The sequence below is a fragment of the Durio zibethinus genome, chromosome 16 (assembly GCF_047325235.1).
Source record: "Durio zibethinus cultivar Kanyao isolate XHJ-2024 chromosome 16, ASM4732523v1, whole genome shotgun sequence".
Taxonomy (NCBI): Eukaryota; Viridiplantae; Streptophyta; class Magnoliopsida; order Malvales; family Malvaceae; genus Durio; species Durio zibethinus.
The window spans coordinates 457968-483684 of record NC_143177.1 but is presented as its reverse complement, the minus strand read 5'-3'; the positions used below and the strand labels follow the sequence as shown (position 1 = coordinate 483684).

Below are 25717 nucleotides of genomic sequence, written 5' to 3'. Positions count from 1 at the left end.
CGTTGGACTGATAGATTTTTTCTGTAATATCAACATTAATTGCCCTGGATGAAAAAAGTAAGAAATGCGCTTGATACCAGTCTACCATTCAAGCTATAGTTCAAACCAGCAACAGATTTATTTGGCTAATGAATAGAATTGAAATACAGAAATTACAAAATCCGTGTGCACTTGCAGTGCTGTAGAAAAATTAGCTTCTACAAAAAAGGTTTTCATCTGAGCTCAAGGCCTTCAGGCCAGACTATGCATGAAACCAGCCAACTTCAAGTAGGAAGCCTGGAGGCCGTTAAAATGCCACACGGGAAAAGTTCATAGCCATACAGGCAGCCAATCCTTGCCATTGATAAAATCAATGGAAGTCAAATATTCAGCTTCCTTTTCTGTCAGTTGTTTTGCCCAAGGAGCTCGCTCATTTGTTTCAGATCCTGGCCCATAGCACTGGTATTCCGCATGGAATAGATTACTGTTTTTCATTCATATAAACAGGCTACATCAGATAATAGAAAATGGAGAATGTGGACCATAAATTTAAAAGAACAAGGGCAGAATTTCTTACTCTGGACCTCCGTGGTAGCTCCAATCTGTCCAGCCTTGGGGTACTATTGTCCTAGACAGGTATGTATTTGCAAAAATCACAGTTGAATAGGCCCCTTTAGCCCTTCCCAAGTATACACCTCCAATGCCATAAACCTTTCCTTTGACAAACACAAAACCGCTGTTGTCATTTGGACTTCCCCTGTTTTGAGCTGTAATAGACCCATGAATCTGAATCCTCTTGTCTTGCAGCACAAAGATCTCACAGTTCTGCATCCATGGTCATAAAATCAAAACTTCTTCTCTCAAAAACTCGGGATTCTGATGAAGAAATCAAATTTGATTTCTAACTTACATGAAAAATTGATCTTCCACGGCCAAAAATGAAATCAATTGAGCCCTGGATGTAGCAGTTGTCATAGTAATGCCTTCCTTTATAGTCAAAGAGAGTGTTGTGGGTACTAAAGAAAGCACAATGGTAAAATGAAACCATATCTGCACCCACAAAAGCTGCCACTGACTGATTCTGAGAGGTATAAGCAATGCCGGTGGGTGCCTCATTCTGCGTTGAAGGAGAAAACAAAATTGAAGCTTTTTTTTTTCTTTTTCTGATATTAATGTTTTATCATACATTGCCAATGATGAAAACATTTTGGTGATAAACAAATTTCTAAAAGAAGAGGTTCTCACCTTGAAGCTAATGCCAAAGGCAATGAAATGTTTGGCTTCAACCGTAAATGTGGCGGAGGCCTTGTTGACAGTAGAGCTCAAGGACCAGACAATAGCAGTCCTTCCTCTCCCATTACCTCTCATGAAGATGTAGGGTTTATCTTCTGGTATGTGCACCCTTTCTCTGCCAGTCAGAATGTTGAAAACAAAATAATAAAATATCAGGCTTAACAAGTTCCTTAGAAATGAATCTGGCAAGAAATCATTACCGGTAAACCCCTTTCCTGAGATGGATAATAACCCATCCAGAATTTCCCTTTGGAACAGAATTAATGGCTTCTTGAACAGATGTAAAGTCTCCATTGCCACTGAGATCAACCTTGATTGTCCTATTGGTGCCAATCTTCTCTGTCAATAGAGGAGAGTCGATGACTGTTTCCGCGGATAGGCCATTAGCAAAACCTGGGAAACAGATTGCAGCAGCAAAAGTGGCTGCAAATGCAAGATGCATCGGTCCAATGGAAACTGCCCAAGCCATGTTATGAAGGGTTGAAGCTGGTTTGAGGCTTCTGGCAGGAGATTGCAGAAGCTCTTTAGAGAGGTTGCTGAAGATTTTTTTGGCATGCAGTTTGTTTGGAAGGTAAAATTGGATGTTCATAAATTGACGCGAAAAGTTGGTTGGGAACGGAATCTCTATTTTAGAGGTCCTCCAACAAATTCTTTTGTGGCTCACATGCATTGCTTTGTTTAAGAACTTTCCTTTATTTTTTAACTTCGATTGGAATAATAATAGCATTACAGTAAAGATTTGTGGGGATAAAAATTTGGTTTTAATTGATGGATCATTTAGTAATTGTGGTAATATTTTTTAAGTGGGCTTGAGCTCAATACATAGAATTGATTGGCCGATATAAATGACAAATTCTGAGCCGTTGTTTAGTTGGAAACCAAAAAAAAGAAAGTGTCAAAAAGCCAAGAATACAAAGCAAAACAGAAATTTGCACGGCCTATTTGGCTGATGGGATGCTTATTTGAAGGAAAATATATAGCATGGGTTTGCTTATAGACATTTCCACACAAATAACCATTTGATTACTGTTTAATCATTAGTAATTGCCAATTGTGGGTCAAGCTTTTTCACTTGAAGAAAATTCTGATGGCAGGGAGCAATAAGTCTTCAATCCAAATGGAGAACTACAAGTAAATGATGAAATGAAGTTGGTCTGGCAGCAAATGAAACTATGAAAGGGTTATTAAATATTTGAAATTGACAGTTTGTGAATATTAAGAAAACTGTGGGAATTCTGCTGGCATTCCCTGGTATACAACATAGGAGAGAGTGAGGGAAAGAGATTCTGTCTTCAGAGCTACTTTTAATGGTGATTGAATTGTCTATATTCATTTCACTTTGAGCTGCAAATTATTATTTCTTAATGTTGATTTCACGGGGAAAGTCAAGATGCAAATCAGAATCATTTGGCCTACCTCACTGAAATCACCTTTGGCCCCAAAAGGTCACGGGCACTTGAAGTTCCGAGATGAATGTTAGTTCTATTTCTAATAGAAACCTCATAATGCGGATTGTGGTAATTGGCAGCTTTTGATGAAATTTACTGCCAATCACATCAAGGAAAGATTATAAGTAACTGTCAAAGTACTATTTATTTACTTCTTCATCTTATAACAATCATTAATCAAATGGCAAAGTGATATAAATATATGTTCCCGGCTGGTATAAGATATGCAAAAGCAATTCACTTTTTCACCAGGCCAAACAACCATAGTCCTTATCTGTCTTTAATAGCCATATCTGCAATTAAGTTCTTTTATTGTTTACAAAAAGACCAATGGTTATGATCAAAACCATAGTTGCAGTATTCTTTCTGTTTCACTTTAGATTTGGGGTTAAAGGTTGCAGCCTCTCTTATCATTTCTATGAGAAATCGTGCCCGCAAGTTGAGGACATTGTGAAAAATGGCCTTCAGGCCATATTTCTGATCGATCCCACTTCACCGGCTGCTTTGTTAAGGCTTATGTTCCATGACTGCCAAGTTCAGGTACCTAGCTAGTTCATAGTTTATTCATATACTAGCATTTTATAGTCAAGGCCTCAAGGTGTTTTGCACCAATACCTTCTGCTTTGTCCCTCAGTCTATATCATTCGACATTTAAATTTCATTTCAGGGTTGTGATGCTTCCATTCTAGTTGACCCAGGAGAAGGAAGTGTTCCAACAGAGATGGCCTCGACTAAGAATTTTGGAATTAGAAAGAGGAAGTTAATAAGCATCGTAAAATCAATGGTAGAAGCGCAATGCCCCCAACAAGTTTCTTGTGCTGACATTCTCATATTGGCTGCTCGAGAGGCAGTGGCTCTGACTGGAGGTCCAAGGATAAATATTCCCTTGGGACGAAGGGATTCTCCTCAGACTCCTAGCTATGAACTTGCAGATGCATTGCTCCCTCCTGCAACTGCTGGAGTTGCTGACATGCTTAATATTTTCGCCAAGAAAGGAATGACTCCTGCAGAATCTGTTGCCATTTTGGGTAATCGCATGAATTTGTTGAACATGCATAGTTAATTAATGTATATATGCATTTCTGTTATATAGAAATACCACTTGCTATCTTTACTTACCTTTGCAGGTGCCCACACGCTAGGGATTACGCATTGTTCAAACATTCAGAACCGTCTATACAGTCCTAACAATGGTGAGCTTAGAGTAATGGAACCTGATTTTGCAGCATTTTTGAGGTTAACATGTCCCCGGGGACCTTTAACCTCAAACTTAAGCTTTGTTCTCAACGATCCTACCTCATTTGCGTTTGACAACGAATACTATGTTAATGCAATGCGAGGCAGGGGAGTACTGAAAATTGATGCTGAAATGGCATTAGACCCGCAAACAGCTCATTTTATGCAACATTTCTCTGTTAATCAGGATGATTTCTTCCAGGCATTCTCTTCTGCCTTTGTGAAGCTATCTTGTTCCGGGGTCCTAACTGGGAAACAAGGTGTCATTAGAAAGAATTGTAATGCAATAAATTGATCAGATCGAATTGCTGGTTCCGGATAGTACGGAACCTACTATCATTATCTGTTCTAAGTTCTACCTTGATTATTGATAATAATTAAGCTTGTTGACAATGGTTTTCCTCTTTCTACTTGGCCAATTATCAATAAGACTGACAAGTGACGACATTTTCACGCTTTTTCAGGGTTCTTGAGAGCCCAAACATAATCCAAGCTCGACAAAGGTCCATTTGACTAAGCCTTTTTAATTGATTTTTCTCTTCCAAACCAACAATTCTGATAAGGCAATGAAGAAATAAATCAAAGCGTACCAAAAAGAAATTACTAGTACAATCTCAGTTTGTTGGTACATGTATTTTTTACAGCACAATTGTTGATTTACTTTATTCTTATCCCCTCTCAGTTCACTTCTATTTTTAATAATTACCTTGCCCCTTTTATCTATCAGAGACTGTTGGTGTGAGCACGAGCTTAGCCAAACTACTACTACTACTACAGGATATTAACATGGCTTCACAATTATATTATAAGTACATATCATCATTTACAATTAATCATATGGAAAATTTTGTTGTAGTGAAGTCATGTAAATATTTAGTGATTGTTCTTACAAGACCATGTAGCTTGTTTAACGCTGACCTCGTCAGAAATGGGGCTTTAGTTCAGGGATTTCTCTTGTTTTTTCATTCTTTGTCTAGTTTTCCTGTACTATATATCAGCTACAAGACCATGTAGCTTGTTTAACGCTGACCTCGTCAGAACTGGGGCTTTAGTTCAGGGGTTTCTCTTGTTTTTTCATTTTTTGTCTAGTTTTCCTGTACTATCTATCAGCTTGTACTCTTTGTAGCAGGAAATTTCTGGCTTCTTTGGATGAGATCATGTAGATAGCAGGCAAGTTTTCATGAAAATGATGGAGAAAATTTTAAATATTCACCAATACTGAAATGAAATGGTAGCTATATGTAAGTCAATTATTGGTTGGAGGTAACATAAAAAGGGCTTCCCAACTACCTAGAGACAGAAATAAAGGGCAAAAACAAAGAGAAGAGAGAGAAAACAAAAGACAATTTCACCCAAAATTGCCGTTGCAAGTATGCGCAAGAAACATTCAGCTGAGTTAGGTTCAGCTACAAAAGCTGGTTGGTCAATCATGCAGCGAATCCTTTCAAAAGGCTGCGTTTATTTTTTTCTGGGGCGCTGTTTATTAACGTTAAGGAATTCTAAGGAAATTAATTATCTAATGTCTTATCACAACACCTTGAGCCACCATTAAATTTCAATGAAATGCATCAGACTGATACGAGGAATTGTGCCTTTAAAATCATCAGGAAGAGGATTAGATTCCGATGGTATGATTGCCCCCTTAACCGCATTATCAAAAACAAATCAATTAAGAGCCTCAAAGGATGAAACATTGCCTCTTCAAGTCTCATAACATTCTCAAGTCGGATCTTATTGTGTGTCATATACTAAACGCGCTCTCAATCTCTGAAGTTATGTTTCACATTTCAGCATTAATATTCCTCTTTTTTTTTTATATCTCATCGGCCAAGAACATTCCTGCCATCTTCATTTTTGGAGATTCCATTGTTGATGTAGGAAACAATAATTACATCAACACAATTGCAAAGGCAGCATTTCCAAACGGAATTGACTTTTGCAGGAGATGTTCCTCTGGGAGATTTACTAATGGTAGAACAGTTATTGATATTTTAGGCAAGTATTGCTTCCTTTGTTACCTTGTGCCTCAAGTTACTTTACCTGTAGTATTAGCCAACATTACAAGGACAACAACCCCAGATTGAGAGTTTGTTGTTTGAACTTTGTTTGTGGCAGAACAGGATTTGGGTGCCAAAAATTTCACTCCTCCATACTTGGCTCCAACTACCAACGGCGACATGGTTCTAAGAGGCGTCAATTATGCTTCTTCTGGTTCTGGTATTTTAAGCAACACTGGAATAGTCTGGGTAAGATTTCTTCTCACAAACTTAACCGTTAAAATCTTTTTTAAATGATGTGTTACTGAGGAAATTAATGCAAAATCAGCTAATAAATATAAAAAGCAACTGTTAATCCCTTCATAATTCACAGGGTGATCATATTGGCTTTTATGAACAAATCAGTAACTTTGAGAAAACCAAGAAAACAATTGTCTCAAGAATCGGCAGGCGGGAAGCTAAAAGACTGCTGAAGCATCGGGCATTGTTTGTGGCTGTTATTGGTGCAAATGATTTGTTCTTTGGGCAGCAAATAACTTTTTTGCAGAATCGATCGTCTCAAGGTCAACGAGCATACTTAAACATTCTGACTTCAACATTGAAGTCCCAACTTACGGTAAAGATTTTCTTGAGTTCTTGTCATATCAGAAGCTCACTTCAACTTATTTGGTATGACTGAAATATTATTACAAATGTAATGCTGTATATATTATATTTTGTTGATTCTGCAGAGACTTTATTATTTGGAAGCTAGAAAAATTGTTGTGACAAATGTTCCAAGAATTGGGTGTAGCCCTTATGAGAGAGACAATTATCCGAATGGAAAAGGTTGTGTTGGTTCTTTAAATAAGCCCATCCACTCATACAACAGAAGATTGAAGCGCCTGCTCATGGATCTTACAGCAAATCAGACAGGTTCAACCTATGTTTATGCAGATATTCATGCAATCCTGGAAGATATCCTTCACAATTACAAATCATATGGTGTGTATAATGTTAATTTTCAGGATACTTAATTTTATGCATCAGAACTTTGAGTACAAAACTTTTCACAAGTGGTTTATACTTTCGCCATATGTTCATATAACAAAATATGTAACTTCAGAATTTACTTGATGTTAATTTCCTTATTATGATGAAATCTGTTTTATTTTATTTCCACAGGATTTCGAAATGCAGATTCTGCATGCTGTCACAGTGGTGGAGCTCATGGGGGTCTAGTCCCCTGCTTTCCATTATCTAAATTTTGTTCCGACAGAACCAAATATGTCTTCTGGGATGCATTCCATTTGACAGAAACTAGCAATCTAATTGCTGCAAGACATATGATGGATGGTGGCTTAAAGTACATGTCTCCTATGAACATCCCGCAATTAGTGCATTCTTGACCTCTTCATCGCGATGGAGTGAATGAACCACAATGGATTAGCTAATTGCAATCCCTAAATCCAAATTCTCTATTTTATTTTGCACAATTCCATCATAGACCAAAAGAAGGAAGAGGTACACATGAGACTTTGTGTAGTAAAAGGATATATCCTAGGTCCTGGAAAGTCCTAGAAATGCTTTTTTCAAGCATTAACAAGTTTAAACTTATGCCATTAGTTAGCTTTTTATTTATCAAATTGCAAATGCCATTGGTTTCCGGTTGTAAAATATAAATGCAAGCCCGATTATCATATCTATATTTGGCATCCAGTGAGTTAGATTTCTAATATCGTTAGTTTGTCTATCATTATGCAAGCCAACTGGGGTTTTTTTTTTTTTCATTTTCTCACTTCCACTCTGTACATATTCCACCGCCTAATAAATACTTTATGGAAAATTTTCCATTTCAAAAGTGTCAATTAGGTTACAGTAGGCGAATTGCGGTTGAACCAAAAACTTATTATTGAATCCGGACTTTTTTTTCAGAAAGAAGGGCTGGGAAAGGGTTGGCTGCATTATAAACGCCTGCCATTCTTAATTTCTTGCTCTTGGAATACAGCTATGTTTTCATGGGCAACGCAACCAAATCTGTCCAACAATATAGATATTTTGTCGGCAAAATCATTATTGCGATATTGGAGTAGCACTGAAATTAGTGACTGACCCCCTTTTCCATAGAAGAAAATAAAGTAAAAGAATTAGTATGTCGTATAACGTGACTCATTCATTGTATTGACAGAATATAAAATCAGGATGTTATGGGAAACGAAAATTGAAGAATCACGAGCAATAATCAATATGCTACTTTGATTAAAGCTGGAGAGTGGAGACAACTAGTACATAATATCTTGTATGTTTTGAAGCTGTTAGAAAAAGCCTAGGCAATCTTTTAATAAAATGGGTAGGGAGTGCTGAGTGATAACCCCATAGTTTCTGACAAAAGAAAACCTCAAGCCAAGTTAGACCCATAATTTGAGTATAGTTTCCCAGGCTTGCTAACAAAAACTGGAAACACCCACAAAAGACTTCATGCATAGCAGATGTGGTCCAGACAGATCTGGTCAGGAGAGTTAGCAGCCTGTGGTATAGGGTGGATGAGTCTACGCCAGGGCCAACCTCTTAGCCAACTGGGGGAGATTCCTTGTTTGGGAACCATTATCCCTTAAATGACATAAAATTAAGCAAGCAGCCAACAGGAAATTGGGATTTACATGCAATACCTTATTTTTGGTGATTAGTGAACAATTTCTATCATGTAATTGCAACCTTTTGGAGCTTTAAATAAATTTAAGTGCCTCAACAGAGGAACATGCATACGACCGACCCCCTAAAAACGGATGGGGAAATAGGCTTTGGCATCAGTTCTGTGATCAACAATTCAATTTAGCAATCAATGTACCCATTACTATTTGTTGCATTCTTCATTCAATGTTGTTCATTAATTATAAGGGAAAGAAATGCTATAGCAGGTTTATATATGTTGGAATATATCTCAAATCATCTAATAGATTATAATTAATACATAAAACATAAGAAAAAAAAAAAAACATAAATCGGCCCTTTGTTTTATATGAATTGTCATAGGTTTTGTCTATGGTCAATCCCTTTTGCGGATGATTTTAAAGATGCATAAATCGGCCCACTGATATTTCCTCTAGAAAAATTATATTATTTTCTAATTTTTCTCATAAATTTTGTGGCCCAACCATAGAACTATTATTAATCTAGGATAAACTTCTGAAATCACAATAAATGACTAAATATATTTTGGCCAAAAATAAAGAAACACTGACTACGTTGAATCACAGGCCTGTGATAAAAATTGATAATAACATATAAATTGATTTGAAATTTGGACAGTTGGGTTGCTGGAGAGTAATTAATATTCTTCCACTATTAAGCAAAGCACAGTAGCACACAATCCGTTGTATCCGGATCAGCTCTTTCACTTTTTCATACTTGTATTATTAACAAATATTGATAGCTTTTTTTCTCGAGTGTTTTGGTACTGAGATGTTGCAGATCATTTAATGTTGCACTTACCACCCTGTTGCTTGTAGCAGACTATGCTCATCTATAAAACCAGTGTAATTTTCCTTTTAAATTTGAGGTCTGATCGATCTTAGATTGTCTTGTGGTCCTAAGAAAATGAAGCGTTTGATTTGATCTTCATTAGGTCACTGACCTTCATGTGAACACCATTTTATTTTCTGTTTCATACTCAGATTGATTCTGGATATAAACTATACAAGGATCATTTCAGTTCCATTGCAATATCTTCTCTCCATTTTTTTTTAAAATTTTTGGGGTAGTTTCTCTTGATTTTTCTTTTAGTTGTAACTTGTAAGTTTGATTACTACATTTAGCAAGGGGCCTACAGAATCAATGTTCAGTGTTTTTGCATTCTTTTACTTGACTTCATTATGAGTGACTTCTCAAATAGACAAATTATTATTAGGATTGTGTTCCAAATCGTGACAGTCAAGCTGTTATTGAAAATCTGCTTTGCTAAGGATGTTCCTGCTAACTTTGTTTTCGGGGACTCCTTGGTTGATGTAGGAAACAACAATTACATTGCATCATTGTCCAAGGCTAATTTTGTTCCGAATGGGATTGATTTCGGAGGGCCAACAGGGCGATTCACCAATGGAAGAACAATCGTTGACATTATAGGCAAGTTGAAGTTTTTGTTGCTTCCTGCATGATTCCAAATCTGAACAAGAGGGGACCAATTATAACTTACAAGTTCAATGCAAATTTTATTTTTCCAATTGCAGGGCAGGAATTGGGTCTTCCAGGTTTTACTCCTCCTTACTTAGCTCCTACAACTAGGGGACCAGTTGTTCTTCAGGGTGTCAATTATGCATCAGGTGGAGGTGGAATTCTCAATCACACAGGAAAAATTTTTGTAAGGTTTCTTCCAAGGTGTTTGTGCCATTTGAACATTTCAATTTCTAATTACAGTAAAGACACAGTCAGTTGATTAAAAGTATAGTTCTGGGGTTTTACAACACAGGAACTGATTGAACCCCTTGTTTGAGATTACATTATCTTATGGTTTCTATGTTCAAGAATCCACCATCGCAGCCCTCAAAATTAGTAGTAAGTAAATATGCATGTAATGACAGGGTGGTCGAATCAACTTTGACGCACAGCTAGACAATTTTGAAAATACAAGGCAAGATATAATCTCGAGCATAGGTGCTCCTGCAGCTCTAGAGATGCTTCAAAGTGCTCTTTTCTCAGTTACAATGGGATCCAATGATTTTATCAATAACTACTTTACACCCGTTGTCTCAGCTGAGGAGCAGAAGTTAGTTCCTCCAGAAGTGTTTGTGGCTTCCATGATTGGAAGATTCAGGCTACAGCTTACTGTAATTTTCAACTCATCTCTATTATTTCAATCAAAGCCTCATTTCAAATACCATTATAGTTCCATGGGAATTTTACTTAGACACATTTGATACTTTTTGCAGAGACTTTACTCTTTGGGTGCTAGAAAGATTATTGTAGTAAATGTGGGCCCTATTGGTTGTATACCATATGAGAGAGACCTAAATCCAACAGAAGGAGATAGCTGTGCTAGTCGTCCAAATCAGCTGGCTCAGCGATTTAACACTGAGTTGAGGAGTCTTATTGAAGCGCTCAGCACAAGCCTGAAAGGATCAAATTTCGTCTATGCCGATGTTTACCGCATTGTAGACAATATCATACAAAATTACAGATCTTATGGTACCAATGCTTTAAATTTTTTAGACTTTTCATGTAACAATCTCAGGACTAGATTAAATTTGCCTAACCTGTTCTGAAATGGTTTAACAATTTTCCATTTACAGGTTTTGAGAGTGGAAGCTTTGCCTGTTGCTATATTGCAGGCAGCTTTGGAGGCCTGATCCCATGTGGCCCGTCATCAAAAGTTTGTCCGGACAGATCTAAGTATGTTTTCTGGGATCCATACCATCCTTCTGATGCTGCCAATGTCATCATAGCAAAACATCTCTTGGATGGTGACTCTAATGATATTTCACCAATGAACATTCGGCAACTTGCTAATATTTGATTTGATTATAAAAAAATTCTGGCAAGAAAATGTTCTGCTCGGAATTGATAGTACATTTAGACAGAAAAGTACAAGTGATACTATCATACTAGTTGCCACTGAAGAAAAGGACATTGTGTTAAAGTGTGCCAAAGTAACAGAAGGGAACTTTGCCCAACTAATTTGTCCATTGTTCAGCTAATCAGCTGTAATAAACTTCAATCTTGTGTTGTTTCAATTAGAAAATGCAAAGTGATTGGTTCTGGAAGACAATAAGGCTATAACTAATGATGGATGATGAACTAAATACGACGATGAGAAGACAAAATTCTTCTACCGTCGACATACGCTCTCTTTCTCCTGTGTGTCATCATTAAAGGCTTCCACCGGCTGAGTTAAGCAATAGGTATGGATCGATCTTGAACTACTTTATTTTATTTGCAATGAAACCTGAGCGATTTAGAACCAGTTCTCCCTGTTTTATGTTCAATTTATCCAATAAGAAAGCCGAAATATCTTGCTTTCAGTACAACAAAGCTGCAAAAAAAAAAGCACCAAGAGACAGTAAATCAGGAAACAGGGGAGGGAAAACAGGTATGCAAAAAACTTGGTACAAAAATGTTAAAAAGTAGACTTATTGACGCCCCAATTCTGATTTCCGACTCAGTGCCTAGTAAAATTTGGCTTATTAGAAGATGAGTGATTGATCGGCCATTAAGTCTCCACCACAAATACCGACTTCATCTAATTGAATAAAACCACGGCAGATTGAGAAATGAAGCAAAGGAATTGCGCCACAGACTATTAAGAGTCAAGTACGCAGGTTGCGGTGAATTAGCAGGCTTTTTCAGAATTTAGGGTGCATTCAATAACAAAGAATCATCAGTTGCCTGCCTGATATATTCTGGCAGCTGAGGATTGAATCGATCAGAATCAGCATGTTAGGATAATGAAAACACATCAGCAGGTGCAACAATCCTAACAGAATCATTTTTCTTCTACAGGTCAGGTTAATGAAATCTTACAGTCTACAAGCTTGGAAGTTCACACTGCACAATGTACACATCCCAAGAAAGAAAAGATTTAGATTTAGCAAGCATCAAATAGAACATGTTATCTCCAGCATGTTTTAAAATTCCAAGGATATCATACTCACTTCTTTTTCGAATGATTAGTTTACCTGTAGTTGATCATTTTCTGTATATATTCTGCTCTTGCTTTCTCTATGTTCCTCTTGAAAGCTTTGAACACTGCTTCAAATGGACCCACTTCCGAATCATAACTAAGAGTAAGGGCCCACACAGTTGCTTTAGAGTCGCATACCGTCTGATCAAAGTGTTTGTGATAAAAATCACCGTCCATCTCGGATCTTATTGACAGGACCAAGTCACTTTGTAGAATTAGAAAAAAACCATAATATAAACTATTTAAAGTACTCCTGTCTTCCACTTTCCGAAGTCGCAACAAAAAAGAAATATCCCATGAATTAAACCACAAAATCATGGCGTTTTCAGTTCACTTTGAGTCCCAAAATGGCAACTTTCAAGTCGAAGAAACGGACATTCTCAACCAATTTGACGTCGTATCAGATGACTCCGACCATTTCTTCCTCAACCCCCATCCCAAAACCAAATCCGCCCCACCGGAGCACTTCGCCAACGCATCAAGCACGGTCCACAGGGCGATCATGCAAGAATGGAGGATCCTGCAAAAAAACCTTCCAGAATCCATCTTCGTACGCGTCTACGAGAAACGCATCGATCTCTTAAGGGCTGCAATCATCGGAGCCGCAGGTACACCTTACCATGATGGACTCTTTTTTTTCGACTTGGCATTTCCACCTGATTACCCAGTAGGACCTCCACTTGTTCATTACCGATCTTTTGGGCTCTCGATCAACCCGAACTTGTATCCAGACGGGAAGGTATGTTTGAGTTTAATTAACACGTGGATTGGAGAAAAGTTTCAGAAATGGAACCCAAAGGCGACGACCGTGCTTCAGCTCTTGGTTTCGATCCAAGCTTTGGTTCTTAATGAAAAACCGTTTTATAATGAGCCTATCATTAATGGAATTTTGCCTGGAAAGACCATCAAGGAACAATTGTCTGTTGCTTATAACAGGGATGTTTTTGTCATGTCTTGTAAGACGATGCTGTTTCTAATGAGGAAACCGCCTACGAATTTTGAAGGGTTGGTTTTTGGGCATTTCAGGGAGCGTGGGAGCTCCATATTATTAGCCTGTATGAATTATGTCAATGGGAGAGTTCAAGTTGGGTGCTTCAAGAATGATGGATCTGGAACATCTGGGACAGGGAATTTTAAGGTACCTAAGAAATTTAAAGGGTCATTGAAACGGTTATATCCAGAGCTGGCAGCAGAGTTTTCTAAGGCTGGAGCTTCTTTGGGGAATTCCATCGAAGAACTGAATGTGGAGGAGGAAGAGCAGGAGAAGAAGAAGCTGGCGTGGTTTAAAATCAAGCAGGTGACTGAGGTGAAAGTGAGAAAGGCACGTGGAGTTACTAGGAGGCTGTTTGGTAAACTAAACAAGGCTTTTGGAATGAAACTTGGCAGAAATGGTAGAAGCAATCAAGTAAAAGGGAATTAATTAAGAAGGAATTAGCTTGATTTTATGCTAAATTATTAAATTTATTCAATCATATGCCGGCTTTAATCTACTAAATAATTTTATGGGTTTTCATTATTTTCTTGTTTTGCATATTTGGATTGGTCTTATGGGTTCAGAACAAAGTTGGTCGAGGTATAGTTTTTTTTTTCAACAAGGTCCAGTCATTGTTTTTGTGGCTGCCTTTTAGCTTTTAACACAAATATGTGGGTGAAGTTGCCCATTTTTTTACCCTTCTCTATTTTAACACCATTTAGCCAGTTTAGGCCTTGAGGTGATATGGACTATGGAGTACCAATGTCAAAAGTTGAATCATAGCTTGATTCAGCAAATGCAAACCCAGCTAATCAGTGAGAACCCAAACCAAATTCAGTGGTTGGTGACTTACAAATAAGACTTGAATTGTTAGGCCTATATTGACCAATTCAAGTTGGTTATGGTTGGGACCATGGCAAGTTAGAGTCGCTCGAGTCCTAGCCACTAGCCAGTGACCACCGCAGCTCAACTAGGCTTCAACATCAAGAAAACTACCTTACTTTATAGTAGAAAAACAAGAAACTATAAATGTTGGGGATGTATCACCTACATCTGATATCCATATTTTGATACCCAGAATAGAATGTCATCAAATTGGCCCCATTTTCGCCTTTGCCATGTTATCGCTTCTTGAATGATGTTTGGATAAGGAATATATCACTTACAATTACTAATTAATGTGTATGTAGGCAAATGCAGTATTCAAAATGTTTCAACCATCCACTTGTTCAAGAGTGTGAAAGCTCTTAAGCAAAAAGAAATGCCAAGAACAGAGAAATATTCATGTATTTTTATTAATCCACGTTCGATTTTAATTGAAAGCATTAGGCCATTTTTTTTAATTTCTTTTGAAAAAAAATTATGTATAAATCTTCAAACTAAATGCTCAAATGCTTAAATTTAATTTTGTTAGTGTGTAAGAAACTTGTGTTTTGAACATTTAAACTCAACAAAATCTTGAAATACAGGCACCTCGAACAAATTCTCAACACCCAAAATGAGAGGGATGTTTGAGATTTTGCATCGCTGAAAATGTGATATCAAACGTGAATGGTAACATGAGCCAAATTCCAAGGTCACAAAATGCCATTGAGTGCTCAGTTCATTTTCATGCTGTCATCAAATGCCTAAAAAGTGAAGTAAATGAGGCCAATGACAACAGTGTAGGCATGGAGGCCTCTTTCAATGGTGGTTGTTTTCCTCTTTTTCTGTGGCAGCAACAACTAGCAAAGATGTTGATGTCTCTGTCTCACTGCATTTCAAAATCTGACTCGGAAGGCTGAAGCAAATTCTCAACAACCAAAAATTTAGGTCGTTTACATAGGAAATTATTCCCCCATCGACCAAATTAGCGGTAACTTTCTTTAATACTTCCATTTTTTGATGCAGTTGAAAATGGAATTCTGAAAGGACCACTGCCATTGTCAAATGTCAACGCGAATTTAGAAAAAAAAATATATTTGAAGAGGCTTTTCATTGTTTGATTTAAATTTAGAAATGAAAATAATACATCAATATTCATAAATTATTTAAATTTAACTTGAATAAAATTCAAATTTGATTTGATCATTATCGAATCAAATTTGAGTTTGAATAACTTGATTTATTGGATAAATCAAGTTTGAATATTTTAATATTCAACTCAAATAACTAATGAATATAATCAAGTTTTTTTATTTTAATATATATTTTTATTATTTTAATTTAAAAAATTATTATTTTATCTTTATATATATGAATTCAAATTTGAATATAAATAATCGAATTTGAAATTAAACATGAGATCAAGTTTTTTTTTATTCGATAAATGAGTTTAATCAAATAAATTTAAATACTTTAATTTTTATCTTGAGTCAAAATTAAATTTATAATTAAAATTTAATTAAATTTAAATTAAATTTTAAATAATAAATTTTGAGTCTAATATTTCTCATTATAATCACTCGACTCAATTACAATTCTAATAAGATCATCAGTCTGTACAAAAAAAAAAAAAAAAAAGCTGAAAATCTATCAAGAATTTGAGGCATAGCTTAAATCTCCAAATTCAATTATGCTGATCTCTCATTCATGATTTTCCTTCCCCATTAACTAAGTAAAATCAATTTAACTTATCAAAATGAGAAACTTTTACTTAATGATCAAGTTTTTCATTTATTTTTAAAAATAAAACATGTTTAAGGCTCAAGCCTTTCTTTGCATAATCTTTATTGTTCAATTATCATAATAGAAACATAGAAATGAAATTAATTACAAAAGAAAAAAGAAACAGGGAAGAAGGGAAAGAAGAGGAAGAAACAAAACAACAAAAACAAAATCGAAATTGAAATAGACACAAGAAAACAAGCTGTTTCCGGATAAAAGTGTGGCATAAGGGACATAGGAACAAGCCTACGATACACAAGAAAAGACATTTGAAAATAGCACCCATCTCCTCAAAGAGAAACCACCCATAACAACCGACCCTCTCGTGTTCCTTTACCACCGAAAACCTAACATTCCCCCCTTTTCACCTCCCTCTAACATACGCCTCTCTCCTTATCATCCGCCCCCAACCTCTTATCCTGCGCACCCGCACCCCTTTTACCCTCATCTCATATAATCCCAATCAATCATCACATCATTCTTTGATTCCTCGGTTTAGGACTTGGGAGTTTTAGGGTCTTTAAAAAAGTGTTTGTTTCTAAGGAAAACAAAGGAAAGCGATCACCTTTTTTCTTAAAGCTAATATGACTTCATCAGGTTGTAAATTTGGGATTTTACGGTGGCGTAAGATTTTGGGTTTTGTTATGACGAGAGATGTCTAATGCTTTAGGGATTGATGAATCTGCTTTCGGCCTGCTGGAAGCCATTTGGGCATGAAGGGGAAAATCACGAGACAAACGGCTTTCTAGGCGGCGGCAATGGTGGTGGCTCAAGGGAAGGTAAAGACGGCTTGCTTTGGATTCGGGATATAGGGAAATATGGTTCGGGAGATTTTTCCATGGCCGTGGTCCAAGCAAACCAGGTGCTTGAGGATCAGAGCCAGATCGAGTCCGGCCAATTTGGCACTTTTGTTGGGATCTATGATGGACACGGCGGGCCCGAGGCGGCTCGTTACGTCTGCGATCACTTGTTTAGGCACTTTAAAGGTTCGTGATTTCTTTTTGGGTGCTTTTAATAAATTCTAAAGCCTGCCCAACTCGACAAAAAAAATGTTAATTTTGATTTGTTGTTATTCTGGGTTGATATTTGAATTGGTAAATGGGAACTGAATTGTCGTAATTTTCTGTCGTTTTTGCGCTCTTCCTCCCTCTGTTTTTATGTTTCAAAAAAGTTCAGCTTTTGATTGGGTACTTAATTTTGAGTTTGGAGAGTTGAGCATCTAGTACAGTTGCAATTGCAAGCAGGTAGCTGAATACTATTTAGAAACTATTTTGGTACTTTGGTTAGTGTTTAGTAACTAGTAAGCTTTTTCTTGGTTCTTTGTGGCTATATTTAGAGTGATTTCTGGCTTCAAAAGCAGCCAGATGTAGGGTAAACTTTGGATATTTTTAGAACTAACAATGAATGAATTATCTCATCAGGATGATAGGGACTGATTCTTTTGAAGTTCTTACCAAATAAATTTCTTTAAGAAAGTTTGTCTGTCTGAAAAATTAGAAATTAGTTGAGTGTAATAGTTTTGAGTTTTTGAGATCATGGATTTTAGTGGGGCATTATGTTTCACCTGCAAGTTGCCTTTAATACAAAAGAAATCCCCTTTATTGCCTTATTTCTTCTTTGGGTTATGCTGTTAACATCTCGATTCTTCTTTTGGTACGGTTAATTTCTAGAAAAGGAGCTGTTCTTATGTTGGCATTCTTAGGCTTTGTGTTTATGCAGCAACAACAGCCAAGTCACTGGGAGTTGTGAGTGCTGAGACCATTCAAAGAGCTTTTCGTCAAACAGAAGAAGGGTTTACTGCCCTTGTGTCAGAGTTATGGAATACACAACCAAATATGGCAACAGTTGGTACATGCTGTCTGGTTGGAGTAATATATCAGAAAACACTTTTTATTGCAAATCTTGGTGATTCACGTGCTGTGCTGGGCAAGAAAGATGGAAACACTGGAGGAATGGCTGCTATGCAGTTGTCAATAGAACACAATGCAAATATTGAGGCTATCAGGGATGAACTTAAGGAATTGCACCCAAATGATCCGCAAATCGTTGTTCTCAAGCATGGAGTTTGGAGGGTAAAGGGCATTATTCAGGTTATATAAACACCCACATCCTGTATAACTTTCAAAAAATTCAGCATATTCGGGCATGCATAAATTCTTCAACTTTAATATTCTCCGTCTTTTTAAAGCTTCATGTTACTGCTTAGCTTATAGCTCTATCCATGAAAACCAGCACAACTGGTCCTAGTTGTCATGGCATGAGGTGTTTTATCATTTATGGCCATGGTTCACATTCTAAGAAGTTACTCTATCCATCTGTGGTCAAAGCATTTATGCAAATATACCTCTGCTTGTCGACGTCTTTATACATGTTTCTTGAAAAGTAGTATTAGGAAAACTACGATTATTATGTAAATACTATGGACTCAGATACTTACACCTGATTAATTAATAGAATTCTTAGTATCTCTTAAATTCAAACAAAAGTGGGCGTTCGCTATCCTTTTCCTACAATAAGGCATTTTGGTTTCTGAATCACCTAAAATCAATGAATTTTTATTCTTGGCTGTTTTCATTTTCATGGAAGTCTTTCAGAACTGATTAGATGTATTAGCATTATGCCTTATTTCTCAATTTCATAACCATATTCCTTCATATATCAGCATGCCATGTCATGTCATCATTTTCATAATTGTATTTGATGCAGGTCTCTAGATCTATGGGCGATGTTTATATGAAACATGCATGGTATAACAGGGAACCAATTAACGAAAAATTCAGACTTCCTGAACCAATGAACATGCCTATATTGAGTGCCGATCCAACCATTATTTCCCATGCTCTCCAACCAAGTGATTCTTTCCTTATATTTGCATCTGATGGTCTATGGGAACACTTGAGTAATGAAAAAGCTGTGGATATTGTCCACAGTCATCCACGTGCAGTAAGATTTTGTCCTTATTCCAATGTTTATTGAAGGCATAGTTACTTGCATTAAAACCTTTCTGTTTTCATGCCATCTGCTTTAGACACTAGATAACCAGCAAATTTACAAACTTGATTAGGACTCTTCTTGATGTCATTGCATTTCATGGTTGGTATTGATACAGAATTTCTGTTTTCTGATAATTTTGTGACCAACTTCATTTCAGATTCTTTTGTTATTGCTACTTTTCTCGGTCCTTGATTGACAATTTGTTGTTATCTCCTTCCTTGCCTGTGTGTTAGAACTTCCCCCTTCTTTCTATCCTCTATTTCAGACTGAACAGAATACGCATTTTTAGCTGGCTTTGTAATTTACTAATTTTGTATTTGCATGTGATTATATTGATACTAAAGTTCTCTTTATCTTCAATTATAATAAGTTCCTTCTTTTCCAAACTACTCTTTCTCGCCTACCACCATTCACAAACCTAATTGCTTGTTGTTGAGTTTTGTTAGGATATGAGAGGTAATCAATGGTTTTTAAGATGTTACTCATGAGCCTCTACAAATGCAGGGGAGTGCCAAAAGGCTGGTCAAGGCTGCCCTACAAGAAGCAGCCAGAAAACGAGAAATGAGATATTCAGATCTATGGAAGATTGACAAGAAGGTTCGACGCCATTTTCACGACGATATAACTGTTATTGTGTTATTCTTTAATCATGATCTTGTTTCCAGAGATGCTGTCCAAGACCCTCCAGTATCCATTCGAAGTGCACTGGAACACACATAATTCAAAAAAACCAAAGAGATTTTCTTCTGGTTTTTGCCCAACACCCATACAAAACTGCACCAACAACACTAGACATTTCATGATGCACCGCTGTAGCAGATGCACTGCTTTGATACTGATATAGACAGCACTTGTTTCGAGCGGATTCAAATTTGTAAAATTTTAACCTCCATTTACTATAAATTCTGTGCAATTCCTCAGTATAATCTAATTAAATGCAAGTGATCTTTGCCTTAGATGGCATTCTGTGATCGATTCTGTCTTAGTATTTTACTGGGTTAAACAGGCCAACTATCTGCAATTCAACATGATGATTGATGAAACACGTTTGGATTTATTGCAAGGATTAGGGTTTAGGGGCATAACAAAACTGCTGGCCAAACTGAAATTTCATCAAATTAAGTATCAGACAAGCTTTCTAGGCTGCAATTTCCATCAAGCAGTTCATTGAACAGCTCAGAGCGCAGTGCATATTTCATCATCTATATCAGCATATAGTGGGGTTAATCAATTTTTCAAAAAAAAAAATAATCTAAAACCAAAATCTATTTGGCTCTTTTCTAAAATAAATAGAAATTTATTTCCAAAAGGGTCCTCGGTGATTTTGCTTATAGTTGTCATGAAACAAAGCAAATGATTAGGTCTCAAAGATTTCATGCCTTCATTGGAGCCAAAGTGGGCCTAGTAAAAATGGATTTGGCAGGATCTTATTCACTGCGCCTGGTATGATCTATGCCTCTGGTTTGAAAACATTTTGATAGGTAAAATGCCCTGAAACTATGATTATAGGTTTAAGGGGACCAAATGAAGAGGCACCTTCTTGAATTCAACTTTCATAAAATTTTGAAAAGAGTATGCTATAGAGAAAGAAAAAAAAAAATTGGCTGATTATCATAACAGGAAGGAGAGCGGAGAATGATATACCCTGGGAAACTGGAATTAGGGTTTTTGAAGACTTGATTTTCCCAAAAAAATATGAGCATGTACCCAAACCAAAAGCCCTTTTGGAAGACTAGCTCAGGCTCAGCCCCAGCGATTCTGCACCATGGAAGAAAACAAATGGCCCAAAACTCAATCTGCCCAACTATATATAGATACAGCTTAATAGGAATCTCAATAGGAATCCTCTTTTCAAAGATCACTTGAATTGAGTTGAGCGAAGGATATAAGTTATTCGACAGAAATAAGTTAAAAGCATTTAAGAATCATATTCCTTATTCCGAGCCTTATGTTACTATTTGGATCAATTTTTAATTCCCCGATTGAGTGGAAACAATGGATAACCAAATTATTGTATGATGGTTGGATTATGGTGATTAACCTTTTCAATTGCTCCATATCCCATCTGTAGGTTCAAACCCTAAATCATCAAATTCTTTTGATGGATTGGCGGACCTAATTGCCAAAATCACCTCTCTCCTTTTCTTGCTATTGCTATCAATGATTGTCTCATTAAACAAACAAATAAGCTAACTATGAACATTTTCTTCATGCCCTCCCTTTTCTATAAAAAAAAATATGACTAATAGCTTAGGAAAGAACTTTTCTTTTTTTAATCAACCGAGGTTTGGTTTATGTAAAAAAAAAAATCAATAGTAAAATCTTGAATATATTAAAATCTGATTTAAAAATAAAATTTTAAAATTATTTTAATTAAATAAAAGATTAAGTACAAGCAAAAGTTCAAAACTCAAAAACACCCTTACAGTCATATTACTAAAAAAACACTCCTAAAGTTCTAATAACTTCCTTGATTGCCAAGCTTTCAACAATAAAAAAGGAAAAATGTAAAATTTTTGTCAAAGAGACTAGAATCTTCCTGACTCTTTAAACTGTAATAATAAAGGTCTTCTTCCATTTCAATAAGACAATAATCCCATGTAAGCTACGACTATTGCATTAAAAAAAAAAAAAAGTGAAAACCCTAACAGCCACTGTTCATCTCCGCATGACATCACTCCATACGTATCATCGAATACCAACATCCCACGTACCCTAATCACTCAACCCGTGTTTTTTACCCTTCAAGCCTCCAATTTTATAGGGTCCCACTCTCTCCAACTTTCGCCTCTCTCTCTCTCTCTCTCTCTCTCTCTCTCTCCCTATTATATAAACCAACGCTTCTCTTATAACCAAATCTTGTGTTTTATTTTTATTCGAGCGGATTCGTTTACCATGTGTCCGACCGAGAGAAACTTAAGTCGGCCGGAGAAGACCAGTTCCGGGCCAAATTTCAGGTCGGCATTTGAAGTTCTGGACGCAGATCGTGACGGGAAGATCAGTAGAGAAGATTTGCGGAGATTTTACGCTGGGTTTTCTAATGGTAATACCGGTTTCGATGATGACGAAATCATTGGGACAATGATTTCTTTGGCGGATTCGAACAGGGATGGGTTCGTCGATTACGAGGAGTTCGAGCGAGTTCTGGGAGGGTCGAAAAAGATGGCTTCGGGTTTTGGGGTGGTGGAAGATGTTTTCAAGGTTATGGACAAGGATGGAGATGGGAGATTGAGCCATGATGATTTGAAAAGTTACATGAATTGGGCTGGGTTTTCTGCTTCCGATGAAGATATTAAGGCTATGATCAGACTAGCTGGTGATGATGAAAAAGGTGTTTCTTTTGATGGTTTGCTTAAGATTTTGGCTGTTTGATTTTGCTGGGTAATTAATTAATTAAGCTTATATTTTAGTCCTTTTTGGGCAATTTTTTTGTTGTGTTTTGATTGAAAATGATGGATCAAATCAATAATTGTTGAAAAAACTATGGAACTTTCTTGTCTCATTCCTCTCTTCTGCAACAAGGAAATCATTTTTATAACGCAAATTTTGGGCTTTAACTTGTCTTTTCCTGGTAATTTTGTCACATGCGTTTTTTAGTTTTGCTGCAAGAATCGAGTAAGAATAAACGAATAATAAGTAGTTCTGTAGATGTAAGCCTAAGGCCTACACCAGGTAGAATGACTGGATTTTCAACTCCCTCAGGCCCTGTGGCCCATTTATGTAGATACTAGACAGTTTTTCTGTAGTACTAGTAACTGCTAAGCAAAGAGCTTGTCTAGTAGTATTTTCGCTTGAACCATCCCACAGACATTACAACCAGGGGCAAGGACAAGGGACTAGGAGACTCCACAAACAAGATATAGTACAAGAAGCATACTAATATACGAGCCTCATGATGTCTAAATGCATGGAGATAATGAAACAAAAGTCCTTACAGCTACGTAAATTTTCTAATATTCCTGATCACTATACATGTTCCAAGCTTCAACCACTATGTTTAGTTTTACTAGTTGCTCACAGAACAGTGGGGCCAAGCTACCACATGACCAGGATTCAGGAATCTATTTCAGGATGCTGAAAAAATTTGTATTTACAGTTGTGCAAAAGTTAGATAGTCAGTGCCTGGTGAGAACAGCAGCTTGATATTTCATACCATCAAACTAAACTAATATTTCCACTCACGAGTTCCTCTTGAGATAGCTTATAACGCAAAATGCATAGATCTCCCGGCACCATTTGAAAGTGATCATCTCTGTTAGATGAATGGTACGGATTGCTAATTAGTAACCCAAAGGAGTAGTTTTACTTTTTCTAAGAGCAAAAGCTACAAAAAAAGAGCGAAGGTAAATTGCCTGTTGTCAAAAGCTAGCAGATTGCCTAGTGCCATCAAGGTACAAAAGTCTCGTAGATCTCTCACATTTTGCAACAACAAATGTATCTAGTTGTGGCTCCGGAACTAAAAATCATAGACGAAAATAAATCAATCATCAATAAGCAAAGTGTACATGAAATTGCAGTCAATGAGTTACCTCTACGTGGATCAAATCACCTACAAAAATCAAATACTATTGAATCTATAACATTTTTAACAAAAACAAAAAACTTAGACAATCAACTGTCAGTCCTGCAAATACAGCTTGTAAACATCAAAATGAACAAGTTGCAACACCATGAACGTGAACATGCAATAAGAAGAACAAAGAAACATTCAAGTTGGTCATGTCCAGAAAGTGATTGATATATAAATATATATATATATATATATATATATATATATATCAATCACTTTCTGGACATGACCAACTTGAATGTTTCTTTGTTCTTCTTATTGCACAGTCACGTGCTACTAACATGAAAACATATGCACAAGCACGGAAAAGTGATGCATTAACGTGAAAATGTAAAAGTTGGAGAAAAAGAATATTTGAATTACCCGTATCATCCTCTTCACTCATAATAGATTGCTTTAATACAGACTGATAATTATCAGGCAATTTTTACAGAACAGTTTCTTCAAGTTGTTTCCCAATATGAAGAATACACCTGCAATCATGAAATCAAAATTTAAAAATAACTGTGGGATATCAAGGATTCTTTCGGGTGGTTTAAACAAAATTTGCCAAATAAACCTTATATGCATATCTTCACAATAAAAAAGGATCACTTCTGAGAATCCTTACCTTTCAGTAAACTTATCCTCTTCTGCGGAAAGCTGGTTGCGCTGAACTTCACTTTTCCAGATATGAAACATGAATTTCTCTATCTGCATGATAACATTACCCAGAAAACCAATGAGAAAATGATAGTCATACAGGAAATCAGGAAACGATGCTCTCGGCAAACCAGAATGATTTTTTGTTATAAGCTAAGATTTTGTTATTCAAAAGAAGCAGGGTATAGCCCACTACAAAGAGAATCAGAATAATTCAATTTGATTTTCCTCAGCATCATTCAATGAATATAATCATTTTCAGCTTTCTCAGAACAACACATTTTGAAGAGACAAAGAAAAGGAAACAGATCAACAAACACACAGCAAATTAGAAGACCACCTTCTGAAGCTGAACCCGAAGATATGATCTCAGCAAAAATTGAGCCCCGTCTAGGTCCATCTGATAGAGTGATGCAATGAGAGGATAATGTCCACTTTCTGCAAAGTCATCTACCGTTTCTTCCTGCAAATTTTGCACCAATTCAGTCCTTTTCATCTCTGAATTAACTAACTATGGGGAAAATTTTAATAATAATTAACAGGTTATAATTGGTTTATTTTCAAAATCAGCTCAAACAACTATTAAATTAAGATCAAGTCCTCTTTCAACAATTTGGATTTCTGTTTTTAAAAATTCAATTCCTGAATAATTTAAAGAGAAGCAAACAATTAAATGTATATCCAAATGGAAGCCTAAAATGGAGGGAAATTACATTTTTATCTTTATTGACTAGACTAAATGTTCTCGGGAAACAAACAGAGAGTGAGGGTTTTGAGATTGATAAATGGTACCATCAACTGGGTCTGCTCGTTAGTCTCTTAACTAAAGCCTCATAGAAAGGAAGGATTTCAGGAGCCGTTTTCTCGTTACGCCACGCTGTCTTCAATAGCTCCACATCCGTTGTCGAAATCAACATCTCATAATCATCGATCTGCGCCGTTGACAACTCTCCTGCACCCGACGTCATCAGATCTCTCTCTCTTTCTTTGCGTGTGCCGACTTTCTCTCTCTTCGTCTCTGAATCAAATCAAAAGGGAATACTTAAAGAGGCAAAATTTGGCGAAAAAATGCATTTGTAATTGGCGCCAAAAGCAAATAAGAAAAAATGGAAAAGAAAAGGATCGGGTGTTTCCAGGAGGAGACAGACCACAAGATTGTGCGTGAATCTAACACTCTGATGGATTTGTCATTTGTTGAAATTGGACGGCTTTGATGGCGTCTGATTCAAGCATGAACGGGAAAAAAGAAAAATAAAAAAATTGTTTTGTTTTTTTTTTTTTAATTTT

At 36.5% G+C, this 25717-nt stretch overlaps 5 protein-coding genes, 2 non-coding genes and 3 pseudogenes across 10 annotated transcripts; 6 read left to right on the top strand and 4 right to left on the bottom strand.

Annotated features, from left to right (window-relative positions):
* Positions 1-94: 94 nt before the first annotated feature.
* Positions 95-1863, bottom strand: LOC111298596 (putative pectinesterase 67). The gene is made up of 5 exons (XM_022893322.2): positions 1473-1863; positions 1225-1387; positions 890-1096; positions 557-804; positions 95-463 (listed from the first exon to the last, which is right to left on the bottom strand). The coding sequence occupies exons 1-5, from the start codon at positions 1859-1861 to the stop codon at positions 310-312; spliced, it is 1161 nt and encodes a 386-aa protein (XP_022749057.2). The 5' UTR covers positions 1862-1863; the 3' UTR covers positions 95-309.
* Positions 1864-2086: 223 nt separating this feature from the next.
* On the top strand, positions 2087-4535 carry LOC111298597 (Peroxidase family protein). The gene is made up of 3 exons (XM_022893323.2): positions 2087-3260; positions 3388-3748; positions 3848-4535. Exons 1-3 carry the CDS (start codon positions 3051-3053, stop codon positions 4249-4251), a joined length of 975 nt encoding a protein of 324 aa, XP_022749058.2. The 5' UTR covers positions 2087-3050; the 3' UTR covers positions 4252-4535.
* Positions 4536-5641: 1106 nt separating this feature from the next.
* On the top strand, positions 5642-7613 carry LOC111298306 (GDSL esterase/lipase At4g16230-like). Its single transcript, XM_022893080.2, has 5 exons — positions 5642-5951; positions 6072-6202; positions 6327-6569; positions 6685-6937; positions 7118-7613. Exons 1-5 carry the CDS (start codon positions 5642-5644, stop codon positions 7339-7341), a joined length of 1161 nt encoding a protein of 386 aa, XP_022748815.2. The 3' UTR covers positions 7342-7613.
* A 1875-nt stretch (positions 7614-9488) lies between these two features.
* On the top strand, positions 9489-11656 carry LOC111298598 (GDSL esterase/lipase At4g16230-like). Its single transcript, XM_022893324.2, has 5 exons — positions 9489-10054; positions 10159-10289; positions 10510-10755; positions 10858-11113; positions 11218-11656. Exons 1-5 carry the CDS (start codon positions 9805-9807, stop codon positions 11439-11441), a joined length of 1107 nt encoding a protein of 368 aa, XP_022749059.2. The 5' UTR covers positions 9489-9804; the 3' UTR covers positions 11442-11656.
* Positions 11657-12844: 1188 nt separating this feature from the next.
* LOC111298307 (putative ubiquitin-conjugating enzyme E2 38 pseudogene) lies at positions 12845-14137 on the top strand (annotated as a pseudogene).
* Positions 14138-16340: 2203 nt separating this feature from the next.
* Positions 16341-20191, top strand: LOC111293426 (putative protein phosphatase 2C 42). Of its 2 annotated transcripts, none has more exons than XM_022886166.2 (5): positions 16341-17210; positions 17944-18314; positions 18931-19167; positions 19723-19815; positions 19884-20191. In XM_022886166.2, the coding sequence occupies exons 1-5, from the start codon at positions 16901-16903 to the stop codon at positions 20019-20021; spliced, it is 1149 nt and encodes a 382-aa protein (XP_022741901.1). In that variant the 5' UTR covers positions 16341-16900; the 3' UTR covers positions 20022-20191. The 2 variants fall into 2 exon arrangements, with proteins under 2 accessions (XP_022741901.1, XP_022741909.1); XM_022886174.2 differs by having other exon boundaries at positions 17076-17210; positions 17895-18314.
* Positions 20192-20340: 149 nt separating this feature from the next.
* On the bottom strand, positions 20341-20424 carry LOC149514180 (small nucleolar RNA snoR118). The gene has a single exon (XR_016328893.1). It is a non-coding gene; the product is annotated as a small nucleolar RNA snoR118 (small nucleolar RNA).
* A 105-nt stretch (positions 20425-20529) lies between these two features.
* On the bottom strand, positions 20530-20607 carry LOC149514179 (small nucleolar RNA R66). The gene has a single exon (XR_016328891.1). It is a non-coding gene; the product is annotated as a small nucleolar RNA R66 (small nucleolar RNA).
* Positions 20608-21852: 1245 nt separating this feature from the next.
* Positions 21853-22720, top strand: LOC111293449 (calcium-binding protein CP1 pseudogene; annotated as a pseudogene). Its single transcript, XR_016328510.1, has one exon. The product of XR_016328510.1 is annotated as a calcium-binding protein CP1 pseudogene (transcript).
* Positions 22721-22862: 142 nt separating this feature from the next.
* On the bottom strand, positions 22863-25663 carry LOC111293460 (DNA replication complex GINS protein SLD5-like; annotated as a pseudogene). The gene is made up of 5 exons (XR_016328852.1): positions 25228-25663; positions 24771-24941; positions 24399-24481; positions 24152-24261; positions 22863-23674 (listed from the first exon to the last, which is right to left on the bottom strand). The product of XR_016328852.1 is annotated as a DNA replication complex GINS protein SLD5-like (transcript).
* Positions 25664-25717: the final 54 nt, after the last annotated feature.